Source organism: Entelurus aequoreus, linkage group LG08, assembly GCF_033978785.1.
Source record: "Entelurus aequoreus isolate RoL-2023_Sb linkage group LG08, RoL_Eaeq_v1.1, whole genome shotgun sequence".
Taxonomy (NCBI): Eukaryota; Metazoa; Chordata; class Actinopteri; order Syngnathiformes; family Syngnathidae; genus Entelurus; species Entelurus aequoreus.
In genome coordinates this window covers 8,671,298-8,687,059 of record NC_084738.1, presented here as the reverse complement: position 1 = coordinate 8,687,059, position 15,762 = coordinate 8,671,298, and the positions used below count along the sequence as shown (strand labels likewise).

Sequence of the window (15,762 nt, the reverse complement as noted above, 5' to 3'; positions counted from 1 at the left end):
CAAAGGTGGGTTCTGTTGGTTTTAAAGTATAAGGACCCTCAACAGGAGTTATTTCCTCGCCTCTGTCGCCAAAGTGCTACTTCTTGGTGGATTTTAGTTGGTTTTAAAGTAAATCGGCTGCGTAAATAAAAGGCCTCTCTAAAAAGTAATTTCCTCGCCTCTGTCGCCAAACTCAGGTTCTGTTGGTTTTAAAGTACAAGGACCCTCAACGGGAGTTAATTCCTCACCTCTGTCACCAAAGTGCTACTTTGTGGTGGGTGTAGTTGGTGTTAAAATGTAAGGATCGGCTAAATAAACAGCCTTTTTAGGAAGTAATTTCCTTGACTCTGTCGCCAAACGTGGGTTCTGTTGGTTCTAAAAAGTATAAGGACTCTCAAAGGGAGTTATTTCCTTGCCTCTGTCACCAAAGTGCTACTTCAAGCTGGGTTTTAGTTGGTTTTAAAGTAAATCGGCTGCGTAAATAAAAGGCCTTTATAAAAAGTTATTTCCTTGCCTCTGTCGCCAAACGCGGGTTCTGTTGGTTTTAAAGTATAAGGACCCTCAACGGGAGTTATTTCCTCGCCTCTGTCGCCAAAGTGCTACTTCGTGGTGAGTTTTAGTCGGTTTTAAAGTATATTAATCGGCTGCGTAAATGAACGGCCTTTATAGGAAGTTATTTCTTTGCCTCTGTCGCCAAAGTGCTACTTCAAGGTGGGTGTAGTTGGTGTTTAAGTATAAGGATCGGCTGTGTAAATAAACAACCTTTATAGGAAGTAATTTCCTTGCCTCTGTCACCAAACGCGGGTTCTGTTGGTTCTAAAAAGTATAAGGACTCTCAAAGGGAGTTATTTCCTTGCCTCTGTCGCCAAAGTGCTACTTCAAGGTGGGTTTTAGTTGGTTTCAAAGTAAATCGGCTGCGTAAATAAAAGGCCTTTATAAAAATGTATTTCCTTGCCTTTGTCGCCAAACATGGGTTCTGTTGGTTTTAAAGTATAAGGACCCTCAACGGGAGTTATTTCCTCGCCTCTGTCGCCAAAGTGCTTCTTCGTGGTGGGTTTTAGTCGGTTTTAAAGTATATTAATCTGCTGCGTAAATGAACGGCCTTTAAAGGAAGTTATTTCCTTGCCTCTGTCGCCAAACGCAGGTTCTGTTGGTTTTAAAGTACAAGGACCCTCAACGGGAGTTATTTCCTTGCCTCTGTCGCCAAAGTGCTACTTCATTGTGAGTTTTAGTTGGTTTTAAAGTATAAGAATGGGCTGCATAAATACACGGCATTTATAGGAAGTCATTCCCTCGCCTCTTTCGCCAAACGCGGCTTTAAAGTATGAGGACTCTCAACGGGAGTTATTTCCTTGCCTCTGTGGCCAAACTGCTACTTCATGTCAGGTTCAGTTGGTTTTAAAGTATGAGGACCTGCTCTGTATGTAAAAACTTTTATGGTAAGTCATTACTCACCTCTGTCGCCAAACGCGGGTTCTGTTGGTTTTAAAGTACAAGGACCCTCAACGGGAGTTATTTCCTTGCCTCTGTCGCCAAAGTGCTACTTTAAGGTGGGGTGTAGTTGGTGTTTAAGTATAAGAATCGGCTGCGTAAATACACTACATTTATAGGAAGTAATTTCCTTGCCTCTGTTGCCAAACGCGGGTTGTGTTGGTTCTAAAAAGTATAAGGACTCTCAACGGGAGTTATTTCCTCACCTCTGTCACCAAAGTGCTACTTCAAGGTGGGGTGTAGTTGGTGTTAAAGTGTAAGGATCGGCTAAATAAACAGCCTTTATAGGAAGTAATTTCCTTGACTCTGTGGCCAAACGCGGGTTCTGTTGGTTCTAAAAAGTATAAGGACTCTCAAAGGGAGTTATTTCCTTGCCTCTGTCGCCAAAGTGCTACTTCAAGGTGGGTTTTAGTTGGTTTTAAAGTAAATCGGCTGCGTAAATAAAAGGCCTTTATAAAAAGTTATTTTCTTGCCTCTGTCGCCAAACACAGGTTCTGTTGGTTTTAAAGTATAAGGACCCTCAACGGGAGTTATTTCCTCGCCTCTGTTGCCAAAGTGCTACTTCGCGGTGGGTTTTAGTTGGTTTTAAAGTATATTAATCTGCTGCGTGAATAAACGGCCTTTATAGGAAGTTATTTCCTTGCCTCTTTCGCCAAACGCGGCTTTAAAGTATAAGGACCCTCAACGGGAGTTATTTCCTCGCCTCTGTCACCAAAGTGCTACTTCGTGGTGGGTGTAGTTTGTGTCAAAGTACAAGGATTGCCTGTGTAAATAAAAGGCCTTTATAGGAAGTCATTTCCTCGCCTCTGTGGGTTCTGTTGGTTTTCAAGTATAAGGATTCTCAACGGGAGTTATTTCCTCGCCTCTGTGGGTTCTGTTGGTTTTCCAGTATAAAGATTCTCAACGGGAGTTATTTCCTCGCCTCTGTCGCCAAAGTGCTACTTTGTGGTGGGTTTAGTTGGTTTTGAAGTACAAACGTAAATCGGCTGCGTAAATAAACGGCCTTTATAGGAAGACATTTCCTTCCCTCTGTCGCCAAACGCAGGTTCAAGCTGGTTTTCTCCATAATTGAAGGATCTGGCCCCTATTTAAAACATCTTTACAGGGAGTTATTTCCTTGTCTCGCAAGTGGTTGTCTTTCAAGTACGAGCACCAGCTGCCGACGTGAAAAGCTTTCAAGTGTGGTTTGTTACCTGGCTTTGTTACGACAAACCAGGGGTTTTTCTTTTTGAGAGGACTCCCACACACGTTGCCATGGACACAGCGCACGTTCCGAAGGCGGCGTGACCACGCAGCCGAGGTCGCGGCACATTCTGGTCGCGCCTCTCGTAATAATCACCTTCTCAAAAGCACCAGCTGCGTCGCATCTCCAACTCGTCACATGTTCTCCCGCGTCGACGACCATCCCGTCCGGCCGCTCGCTGATCAAACTGACTTCCCCAGCTGCAGAGAACTTGCAGCTCGTTATAAACGCCGGCGCAGTTTCGATTTTGATTTGCAAACCGCGGCCCGTCTGTGAGCAGCAGCTAGTCATGCAGCCTTCTAATTGAACGCTAAGCCGCATGATGGAATGTCGTCCTGCCCCCCCCACCCCCTCACCCCCCCGTGCGTGGTGCGGCTGGAAAAAGAGCATCAAAAAGTCGCTCTTACAAGGCGCTTTAATGTTTTCCATCGTGGTTAGTTTCCAGCTCGTATTAATGCACACAATCCTAAGCCTCTCGTGCTGGATCACTGTTCAATCCCCTCATGGGCGCCCTGAGGGGAACGGGGGCCGGTGCGGGGCGGGGGGAGGCTGTGGAAAACCCCCACCTGCTCCACATTGACCATCCTAAATGAAAGCATGGAGGTCATTAAGGTGACGCTCCATTTAAGCTGCGACAAATCAAACTATCCAGGTGTATTTAAGAAGCTTCCCCAGGTCTTCTTGATGATTTTGGACTTGCTACATTTTTACATCATTGTCCTATTCATTTCTGTTGTGAAAGGTGGTGGCTATCATTAACAACCGGCGGAAGGAGCGGTGGCATAACTGTGTGCTCGTGCATGAGAGATCATAGACCACCAATTTTGTGGAACTATTTTGAGGCTTTTGTTAATTTCTATTATGCAAAGTGGCTGCTGTCATAAATATATCGCGAGAGGAGCAATGGCACTGATGATGTTGTGTATAATCAAATATATATTGCGGACGTTGACTCTAACTTCAACAATTATTGTCTGTTATAGAACAGAGTTTGAGACTTTGTGGCTTCTTTTGAGTCGTTCTGTTAATTTCTATTATGCAAGGTGGCTGTTGTCATAAATATATCGCGAGAGGAGCGATGGCACTGATGTTGTTGTGTATAATCAAATATATATTGCGGACGTTGACTCTAACTTCAACAATTATTGTCTGTTATAGAAAAGAGTTTGAGACTTTGTGGCTTCTTTTGAGTCGTTCTGTTAATTTCTATTATGCAAGGTGGCTGTTGTCATAAATATATCGCGAGAGGAGCGATGGCACTGATGATGTTGTGTATAATCAAATATATATTGCGGACGTTGACTCTAACTTCAACAATTATTGTCTGTTATAGAACAGTTTCAGACTTTGTGGCTTCTTTTGAGTCGTTCTGTTAATTTCTATTATGCAATGTGGCTGTTGTCATAAATATATCGCGAGAGGAGATATGGCACTGATGATGTTGTGTATAATCAAATATATATTGCGGACGTTGACTCTAACTTCAACAATTATTGTCAGTTATAGAACAGAGTTTGAGACTTTGTGGATTATTTTGAGTCGTTCTGTTAATTTCTATTATGCAAGGTGGCTGTTGTCATAAATATATCGCGAGAGGAGCGATGGCACTGATGTTGTTGTGTATAATCAAATATATATTGCGGACGTTGACTCTAACTTCAACAATTATTGTCTGTTATAGAACAGAGTTTCACACTTTGTGGCTTCTTTTGAGTCGTTATGTTAATTTATATTATGCAAGGTGGCTGTTGTCATAAATATATCGCGAGAGGAGCGATGGCACTGATGATGTTGTGTATAATCATATATATATTGCGGACGTTGACTCTAACTTCAACAATTATTGTATGTTATAGAAAAGAGTTTGAGACTTTGTGGCTTATTTTGAGTCGTTCTGTTAATTTCTATTATGCAAGGTGGCTCTTGTCATTTTTAACTGGTGAGAGGAGGGATGGTATTGATTATATCGCACATGTGTTGTGTGCTCTTGTGCTCGTGCATGAGCGAGTACAGACTTTGACTTTGTGGCTCATTTTGAGTGTATTATTTATTTCTAGCATAAAAGGTGGCAGTTGTCATTAATGAATAGCGAGAAAAGCGATGGCACTGATTATTACACGCATATGTCGAATCAAACATATATCACCGACTTTGACTCTACCTTAAACAAATATTGTTTGTTATAAAACAGAATTTCAATCTTTGTGGCTTATTTTGAGTCATTCTGTTCATTTCTATTATGTAAGGTGGCTGTTGTCATTATCAACTGGTGAGGGGAGGGATGGCGTTGATTATACCGCACACATGTTGTGTGCCCATGTGCTCATTCATGCATGAGCGACTACATATCGCCGACTTTGACTTTGTGGCTCGTTTTGAGTATATTATTTATTTGTAGTATAAACGGTGGCAGTTGTCATTAATAAATAGCGGGAAAAGCGATGGCACTGATTATTCGACGCATATGTTGTGTATAACCAAACATATATCACCGACTTTGACTCTACCGTGAACAAATATTGTTTGTTATGAAACCGAATTTCAGTCTTTGTGGCTTATTTTGAGTCATTCTGTTCATTTCTATTATGTAAGGTGGCTGTTGTCATTATCAACTGGTGAGGGGAGGGATGGCGTTGATTATACCGCACACATGTTGTGTGCGCATGTGCTCATTCATGCATGAGCGACTACATATCGCCGACTTTGACTTTGTGGCTCGTTTTGGGTATATTATTTATTTGTAGTATAAACGGTGGCAGTTGTCATTAATAAAAAGCGAGAAAAGCGATGGCACTGGTTATTCGACGCATATGTTGTGTATAATCAAACATACATCACCGACTTTGACTCTACCTTAAACAATTATTGTCTGTTTTAGAACAGCGTTTCAGACTTTGTGGCTTATTTTGAGTCATTCTGTTCATTTCTATCATGCAAGGTGGCTGTTGTCATTACTAACTGGTGAGAGGAGGGATGCCGTTGGTTATACTGCACATGTGTTGTGTGCGCTTGAGCGAGTACATACCGCCGACTTTGACTTTGAATTTTAGGATTTTAGACTTTGTGGCCTTTTTTGAGTCATTCTGTTCATTTCTATTACGCAAAGTGGCTGTTGTCATTATCAACTGGTGAGAGGTGGGATGGCGTTGATTACACTGCACACACGTTGTGTGCGCATGCGCCCGTGCATATCGCCGACTTTGACTTTGTGGCTCATTTTCAGTATATTATTCATTTGTAGTATAAAAGGTGGCAGTTGTCATTATTAACTGGCGAGAGTCGTTATTTCACTGTTTACACGGCACACGTGTAGTGTGCGCACAAGCGAACGCATTTTGACTTAACCTTTTACCCTTATTGTTTGTTACAGAAAATAAATTCACACTTTGGTGGCTTATTTTGAGTCTTGTTGTTCCATTTCCATTATGCAAGGTGGCGGTTGTCGTTAATAACCTGCGAGGGGTAGAGATTACACGGCACACGTGTTGAGTGCGCGTGTCGGCGTGCATGAGCGAGCACTTACCGCCGACCTTGAGGCGTAACATTTTTGCGAGCTAGCAGGCATGCAACAACAGAAGCGCTGACAGTCTTGTTGCTAGGCAGAATAGACGGGACACAATCAGGCGTGAGACTCTTGAGTTGCGTTCAACAGCAGCAGTGTCCAGAAATACACATTACTGTTCACACCAATCTCCCTTCAATTGACCTTTGAGTTTTCTATTGCCATGAACAAAAAGTGCACCGGCTAAAAAACATAAAAATATAAATTATTGTCCAACCCGTTTTTAAAGGCTGCACAAAGTGAAACTAAGACAATATCCAATAACTGCAATATTAAAATGTCTTCTAACTTTAGCCTTTTTTACATTAAAACGATACCATTTTTTTATAAAAAAAATTATTTTTTATAATGTATTATATTTTCTATTATATTCATATTATTATAAAAAAATTATATTTGTATTATGTATTAAATATATTTTTGTATAATTCTATATATATAAAGTTTATAATCATTAATTTCATACATATATATTATATAGCAGTGACTCTAATATGCCAAAGATTGTGCAGTAAATTTTATTTGATACATTATTTATTTTCCTAAAACACAGTGTTACTATTCAAATGTGTGTAATGTTATAGTGGGGAAAAAACATTAGATAAAACCTCTGCCTTGTATTCAATAAATACTTAGGCCTACTAAGCTCTTGTAGTTTAATGTCGGTCATTATGGTGGTGTTTGATGTTTGAGACCCACTGATATCTTACAATAATTTTCAGATATAAAAATAATATTAAATAATTTCAAAAATCAGTTCCACCAAAATGGATTTTGTGTATTTATTTACTTTTTTAAAAGTATGGTGGTACTCGGTGAAAAATGTTTGAGAACCGCTGATCTATAACTTAATATTCTTAAAATAATTTCAAAATATAAAAATAATATTAAATATTTCAAAAAATAAATCAATGTGCAAAGTTAAAAAAAATCAGTTCCACCAAAATAAATTTTGTGTATTATTTATTTTAAAAAAAAGTGTGGTGGTACTTGGTGAAAAATGTTTGAGAACCACTGATCTGTAACTTAATATTCTTACAATAATTTTCAAAATATAAAAATAATATAAAAAAAAAATCAAAAAAATCAGTTCCACCAAAATAGATTTTGTGTATTCATTTATTAAAAAAAAAAAAAAAAGTGTGGTGGTACTTGGTGAAAAATGTTTGAGAACCACTGATTTATAACTTAATACTCTTACAATAATTTGAAAATATAAAAATAATATTAGATAATTAAAAAAATCAGTTCCACCAAAATAGATTTTGTGTATTTATTTATTTTTTAAAAAGTGTGGTGGTACTTGGTGAAAAATGTTTGAGAACCGCTGATCTATAACTTAATATTCTTACAGTAATTTTAAAATATAAAAATAATATTCAATAATAAAAAAAATCAGTTCCACCAAAATAGATTTAGTGTATTTTTTTTTTTTTTTAAAGTATGGTGGTATTTGGTGAAAAATGTTTGAGAACCACTGATCTATAACTTAATATTCTTACAATAAATTTCAAAATATAAAAATTGTATAAAATAATTAAAAAAAATAAATCAATGTGCAAAGTAAAAAAAAATCAGTTCCACCAAAATATATTTTGTGTATTTAGAAAAAAAAGTTTTTAAGTGTGGTGGTACTTGGTGAAAAATGTTTGAGAACCACTGATCTATAACTTAACATTCTTACAATAATTTTCAAAATATAAAAATAATATTAAATAATTAAAAAAATCAGTTCCACCAAAATAGATTTTGTGTATTTTTTTTTTTTAATTTTTAAAGTATGGTGGTACTTGGTGAAAAATGTTTGAGAACCACTTATCTATAACTTAATATTCGTACAATAATTTTCAAAATATAAAAATAATATTAAATATTTAAAAACAATAAATCAATGTGCAATGTTTAAAAAAAATCAGTTCCAACAAAATAGATTTTGTGTATTTATTTATTTAAAACAAAAAGTGTGGTGGTACTTGGTGAAAAATGTTTGGGAACCACTTAACTTAATATTCTTACAATAATTTCAAAATATAAAAATAATATTAAATAATAAATTAAAAAAATCAATGTGCAAAGTAAAAATAAAATCAGTTCCACCAAAATAGATTTTGTGTAATTATTATTTTTTTTTTAACTATGGTGGTACTTGGTAAAAAATGTTTGAGAACCACATAACTTATTATTCTTACAATAATTTTAAAATATAAAAATAATATTAAATAATTTAAAAAATAAATCAATGTGCAAAGTAAAAAAAAAAATCAGTTCCACCAAAACAGATTTTGTGTATTCATTTATTTAAAGAAATAAAAGTGTGGTGGTACTTGGTGAAAAATGTGTGAGAACCACTGATCTATAACTTAATATTCTTACAATAATTTTGAAAATATAAAAATTATACAAAATAATTTAAAAAATGAATCAATGTGCAAAGTTAAAAAAAATCAGTTCCACCAAAACAGATTTTGTTTATTTATTTATTTAAAAAAAAAGTAAAACAATAAAAAGTTTATTTTCAAACATATAAAAATAAAAAAATAAAACAAAATCTTAAAAATGATTACTGATTAAAATGAGCGAGTCATTTTATTAATTTAAAAAAAATTACAACAAGGATTACACAAAAATGTATTTGCTGTCCTGGAATTATATATTGACTTTTTTGTGTGTGTTTTTTTGTTTTTTTTGTTGCCATGCAGTTTTATTATGCATGTGTGCATGCGTTTATGACGTCCATCTTTATTATTATTATTATTATTATTATTTTTAACTCTTTTTTTCCTCTCTTTTCAAGGGAGGGATGAAGGGGATCGCCCGGTTTAAATGTGCGGTTGTGTGGCGAAGGGGAAGGCGCTCATTGCTGCCTTGACTCTGCAAGTTGAGCTCACACTTTTTTTTTTTCTTTTTTTTTTTTGGCGTCCCACAGCAACGGGCGGAAGAAGAAGAAGTTGAAGAAGAAGAAGAAGAAGAAGAGGGAAGAGGAGAAGAAGAAGAAGAAGAAGGAGGAGGAGGAAAAGTAGAAGAAGAAGAAGAAGAAGATAAAAACGAAGAAGAAGAAAATAAAGAAGAAGAAGAAGAAGAACCGGCGAGAAGGCACATACTGTCCAGTTTTTTTCCCCTTACTGTTGCTTTAGTGCAGGACTGGGCTGCAGATGTTCCTGCTGCGGGACAGCGGAGGATTATATCATTTTTTTGTTTTGTGTGTGTGTTTATTTTGACTTTCTTCCAAGTTCCCCGGTTGTCGGAACCGGGCCGTTGTCGTCACGGTTATCCCCCCCCCCCCTCTTATCCCCCTCCCCTCTCCCTCCTGCTGCCCCCTTCATGGATGGTCCAGTGTCGGTGTCTGCCGCTCAGCACAGGCCGAGTTTGGAGCTCGGAAGGAGGGCTAAATGTGCCGCCACCTCACCCCAGCACACTTTTGAGAACTTGATTCGGACATAAAAAATTTAAAAAAAAAAAAAAAAAAAAGGGGGAAAAAGTGAGCCTCAGCTATGGGTTGCATGCACTTTCTGATGTGCCTCTCACTCACTCAGCTCATGCTGGAGCCTACTTTTGCCGCAGGAGCCCACGGTGAGTGTCGCCGATCAATGCACGGCTGCGTTTGGAGTGCTTGCTGTCAGGCTGTGGAATGTGTCACTCACTTGCCGCTGTCTCTGTCCCACCAGACAAGCTCTCTGGCAAGTTGAGCGAGTATGGTCTCATTGTGCCATTCAGCACAGACTCCCACGGCCGCTTCATGTCTCACCTGCTCTCCACCGGCGGCGCTCCGGAGGATGGAGACGGCGGCGACGCCGGACGCAGGAGGAGGAGGACCGCCGGGAGGCGGCGGGTGGCCCGCGGCGCCCCGGAGATGCCCTCGCTGGCCCCCGGCTCGGCCCAGCGCTTGTTCTTCAACGTGACCGTCTTCGGCAAGGAGCTGCACCTCCGGCTGAGGGCCAACAGGAAGCTGGTGGCCCCGGGGGCCTTTGTGGAGTGGCAGGAGGACTTCGAGGGCAAGGCCAAGGAGCGCGTGCACAGGGATTGCGTCTTCACCGGGGACGTGAGCGACATGCCCCACGCCGCAGTGGCCATCAGCAACTGCGACGGACTGGTATGTGCTCGACGTGGCCTTGTTTTTTTGGTTGACATGATTAGAGTAGTTTAAGTCTGTTTTGGTGCAGATCCGGATAAAGCACATTTTAGTCGCTGTGGTGTCAATAGAGGCCGGTCTTCCTTGGCAGATGTCAACTTCCTGTGGATTTCTTTGTAATTTAGCATCCATCCATCCATTTTCTACCGCTAGTCCCTTTTTGGGTGCTGGAGCCTATCTCAGCTGCATTCGGGCGGAAGGCGGGGTACACCCTGGACAAGTCGCCACCTCATCACAGGGCCAACACAGATAGACAGACAACATTCACGCTCACATTCACACACTAGGGGCAATTTAGTGTAGCCAATCAACCTTGGCATGATTGGGAAAAACACCCAATTCATTTCTATTGTGAAAGGCGGTGGCTATCATTTATAACTAGTAGAAGGAGCAGTGGCAAAACTGTTTGTTCATGCACGAGAAAGCCACCAGCGCTGTGGTCTATTTTGAGGCTTTTGTTGATTTCTATTATGTGAGGTGGCTGTTGTCACAAATAAATGGCGAGAGGAGCGATGGCACTGATTATTCGACACATATGTAGTGTATTATCAAGCATAGATCGCCAACGTTTACTTCACCTTTAACTATTATTGTTTGTTACAGAACATAATTTCAGACTTTGTGGCTTATTTTGAGTCTTTCTGTTCATTTATGGCCCTGCGATGAGGTGGCGACTTGTCCAGGGTGTACCCCGCCTTCCGCCCGGATGCAGCTGAGATAGGCTCCAGCGCCCCCCCCCCCCCCCCCCCCCCCCGCGACCCCGAAGGGAATAAGCGGTAGAAAATGGATGGATGGATGGGTGTTCATTTATGTTTTGCAAGGTGGCTGTTGTCGTGAATAACTGGCAAGATGAATGATTACACTGATTCTATTTTGACTTAACCTTTATTGTCCGTCACAGAACAGACATTCAGACTTTGCGGCTTATTTTGAGACTTTCTGTTCATTTATGTTTTGCAAGGTGGCTGTTGTCGTGAATAACTGGCAAGATGAATGATTACACCGATTGTACGGCATATATGTAGGTTGCGCAAGCAAACATATACTGCGGATTTTGACTTCACCTTTATTGTCCGTCACAGAACAGACATTCAGACTTTGCAGCTTATTTTGAGTCTTTCTGTTCATTTATGTTTTGCAAGGTGGCTGTTGTCGTGAATAACTGGCAAGATGAATGATTACACCAATTGTACGGCATATATGTAGGTTGCGCAAGCAAACATATACTGCGGATTTTGACTTAACCTTTATTGTCCGTCACAGAACAGACATTTAGACTTTGCGGCTTATTTTGAGTTTTTCTGTTCATTTCCATTATGCAAGGTGGCGATGTCGTTAATAACCGGCGAGGGTAGAGATTGCGTCGATTATACGGTGCAGGTGTTTTGTGCATGTGCATGAGTGAGCACATAAAGCCGACTTGACTTTGTGGCTAATTTTTTAAGTGTTTCTGTTCATTTTTATTATGCATGGTGGCTGTTGTCATTAATAACCGCAGAGAGGAGAGCTTTCATTGATTATGAGACACAGACTTGGACTTAGTTGTGCTTCAGCCAGCAAATTGTGGGCTTTGATTTCCTGACTCATCTCAAGACTTTCTGTTTGTTTCTGTTACTCAAGGTGGTGGTTGCCATTAACAACTGGCGAGAGAAGCAATCGCACTGATTCTACAGCACATATCAGTGTGCGCGTGTGCATGTAACTTATTTTGAGTCTTTCTGTTAATTTTTATTATGCAAGGTGGCTGTCATTCAGTAACTGGTGAGAGGAGAGGTTGCGTCGAATATACAACACAGACTCAGTGAGCATATTTGTTTATATTATACAAGGTGGTGGTTGTCATCAAGAACTGGCAAAAAGGCGCAATCAAAGGAATTATATGGCGCGTATGCAAGCGAGCTTATGTTCTACGCAAGTTAGACATATCATTAATAACTGGCAGAAGATGAGATCACGATAGTTATACTACCCATGATTATACAATCTACCAGTACCCTTTGACTTTTTGCATAGGTGGCTGTTGTCATTATTAACTGTCAGAAGGAGAGATCACAATGTACACTGCCCATTATACAACATACAAGAACCCTTTGACTTTTTGCACCATTTTGAATAATTTTAATTTATTCAAGTTATTAGTTATGCAAAGTGTTGGTTGTCATTATTAACTAGCAGGAGGAGAGAGCTTTATAGTTATACCAGCTATTATACCACGTACCAGAACCCTTTGACTTTTAGAATTTTTTTTGAGTCATTGTTGAGTTGAGTCTGAGTTGTTTATGCAAGGTGGTGGTTGTCATTAATAACTGTCAGGAGGAGATATTACGAATACCTATACTACCCATTATACCACGTACCAGTACCCTTTAACTTTTTAAATTATTTTAACCGATTGTGTTTATATAAATGGCTATTAATGCAGGGTGGTGGTTGTCATTAATAACTGGTGGGAGGAGAGAGCATGAGTATAATATTACCCACTATACCACGTAACACCATGTACCAGTGCGTTTTGACTCTTTGCATAATTGTTTTGAAGTCACTGTAATTAGTTAAATGGTTATTTATGCAAAGTGGTGATTGTCATTATTAACTGGCAGGAGGAGATATTACTTATAATAATACTACCAATTATAACACGTACCAGTGTCCTTAGATTTTTTTTTTTTAAAGTGATTGTGTTTATTTAAATGGCTGTTAAAGCTGCAAGGTGGTGGTTGTCATTAATAACTGGCGGGAGGAGAGAGCATGACAATTATACCACCCACTATACCACGTAACACCATGTACCAATGTGCTTTGTCTTTTTGCGTAATTTTTTCGAGTCATTGTATTTAGTTAAATGGTTATTTATACAAGGTGGTGATTGTCATTAATAACTGGCAGGAGGATATATTACTAATAATTATACTACCCATTATACTACATACCAGTACCCTTTGACTTTTTTGATTATTTTAAGTGATTGTGTATATTTAAATGCAAGGTGGTGGTTGTCATTAATAACTGGCGGGAAGAGAGAGCATGATAATTATACTACCCACTACACCACGTTACACAATGTACCAGTGCGTTTTGACTCTTTGCATCATTTTTTTGCAGTCACTGTAATTAGTTAAATGGTTATTTATGCAAAGTGGTGATTTCCATTAATAACTGGCAGGAGGATTACTAATAATTGTATTACCCATTATACCACGTACCAGTACCCTTTGACTTTTTTGATTATTTAAGGTGATTGCGTATATTTAAATGGCTATTAATGCAAGGTGGTGGTTGTCATTAATAACTAGCGTGAGGAGAGAGCATGATAATTATACTACCCACTACACCACGTTACACCATTTACCAGTGCGTTTTGACTCTTTGCATCATTTTTTTGGAGTCACTGTAATTAGTTAAATGGTTATTTATGCAAAGTGGTGATTGCCATTATTAACTGGCAGGAGGAGATATTAATTATACTAATACTACCAGTATCCTTTTTTTTTTTTTTTTTAAATTAACGGTGTTTATTTAAATTGCTATTAATACTGCAAGGTGGTGGTTGTCATTAATAACTGGCAGGAGGAGAGAGTTAAATCATTTATTTATGTAAGGTGGTGATTGTCATTATTAACTGGCAGGAGGATATATTACTAATAATTATACTACCCATTATACTACGTACCAGTACCCTTTGACTCTTTTGATTATTTTAAGTGATTGTGTATATTTAAATGGCTCTTAATGCAAGGTGGTGGTTGTCATTAATAACTGGCGTGAGGAGAGAGCATGATAATTATACTACCCACTACACCACGTTACACTATGTACCAGTGCGTTTTGACTCTTTGCATAATTTTTTTGTAGTCACTGTAATTAGTTAAATGGTTATTTATGCAAAGTGGTGATTGCCATTATTAACTGGCAGGAGGAGATATGAATTATACTAATACTACCAGTATCCTTTTTTTTTTAATTGATTGTTTTTATTTAAATGGCTATTAATGCTGCAAGGTGGTGGTTGTCATTAATAACTGGCGGGAGGAGAAAGTTAAATAATTTAGTGAAATGGTTATTTATGCAAGGTGGTGATTGCCATTATTAACTGGCAGGAGGAGATATGAATTATACTAATACTACCAGTATCCTTTTTTTTTTTAATTGATTGTTTTTATTTAAATGGCTATTAATGCTGCAAGGTGGTGGTTGTCATTAATAACTGGCGGGAGGAGAAAGTTAAATAATTTAGTGAAATGGTTATTTATGCAAGGTGGTGATTGCCATTATTAACTGGCAGGAGGAGATATGAATTATACTAATACTACCAGTATCATTTTTTTTTTTAATTGATTGTTTTTATTTAAATGGCTATTAATGCTGCAAGGTGGTGGTTGTCATTAATAACTGGCGGGAGGAGAAAGTTAAATAATTTAGTGAAATGGTTATTTATGCAAGGTGGTGATTGTCATTAATAACTGACAGGAGGATTACTAATAATTATACTACCCATTATACTACATACCAGTACCCTTTGGCTCTTTTGATTATTTTAAGTGATTGTGTATATTTAAGTGGCTTTTAATGCAATGCAAGGTGGTGGTTGTCATTAATAACTGGCGGGAGTAGGGAGCATGATAATTATACTACCTATACCAGGTGCCAGTGCGTTTTGACTCTTTGCATCATTTTTTTGCAGTCACTGTAATTAGTTAAATGGTTATTTATGCAAAGTGGTGATTGTCATTATTAACTGGCTGGAGGAGATATTAATTATACTAATACTACCAGTATCCTTTGATTTTTTTTTAAAGTGATTGTGTTTATTTAAATGGTTATTAATGCTGCAAGGTGGTGGTTGTCATTAATAACTGGCGGGAGGAGAAAGTTAAATAATTTAGTGAAATGGTTATTTATGCAAGGTGGTGATTGTCATTAATAACTGACAGGAGGATTACTAATAATTATACTACCCATTATACTACGTACCAGTACCCTTTGGCTCTTTTGATTATTTTAAGTGATTGTGTATATTTAAGTGGCTTTTAATGCAATGCAAGGTGGTGGTTGTCATTAATAACTGGCGGGAGTAGGGAGCATGATAATTATACTACCTATACCAGGTGCCAGTGCGTTTTGACTCTTTGCATCATTTTTTTGCAGTCACTGTAATTAGTTAAATGGTTATTTATGCAATGTGGTGATTGTCATTATTAACTGGCAGGAGGAGATATTAATTATACTAATACTACCAGTATCCTTTGATTTTTTTTAAAGTGATTGTGTTTATTTAAAAGGCTATTAATGCTGCAAGGTGGTGGTTGTCATTAATAACTGGCGGGAGGAGAGAGTTAAATCATTTATTTATGCAAGGTG

At 38.2% G+C, this 15,762-nt stretch overlaps 1 protein-coding gene across 1 annotated transcript in view; it reads left to right on the top strand.

The window, feature by feature from the left end:
* LOC133655571 (A disintegrin and metalloproteinase with thrombospondin motifs 14-like) overlaps positions 1–15,762 on the top strand; it is a 125,665-nt gene that overhangs the window by 7,727 nt on the left and 102,176 nt on the right. The window contains exons 3-4 of the mRNA XM_062055849.1: positions 9,202–9,845; positions 9,941–10,365. Of these exons, the coding sequence (XP_061911833.1) occupies positions 9,767–9,845; positions 9,941–10,365 (504 nt within the window). The 5' untranslated portion in view covers positions 9,202–9,766. The remainder of the gene's footprint in view (positions 1–9,201; positions 9,846–9,940; positions 10,366–15,762) is intronic.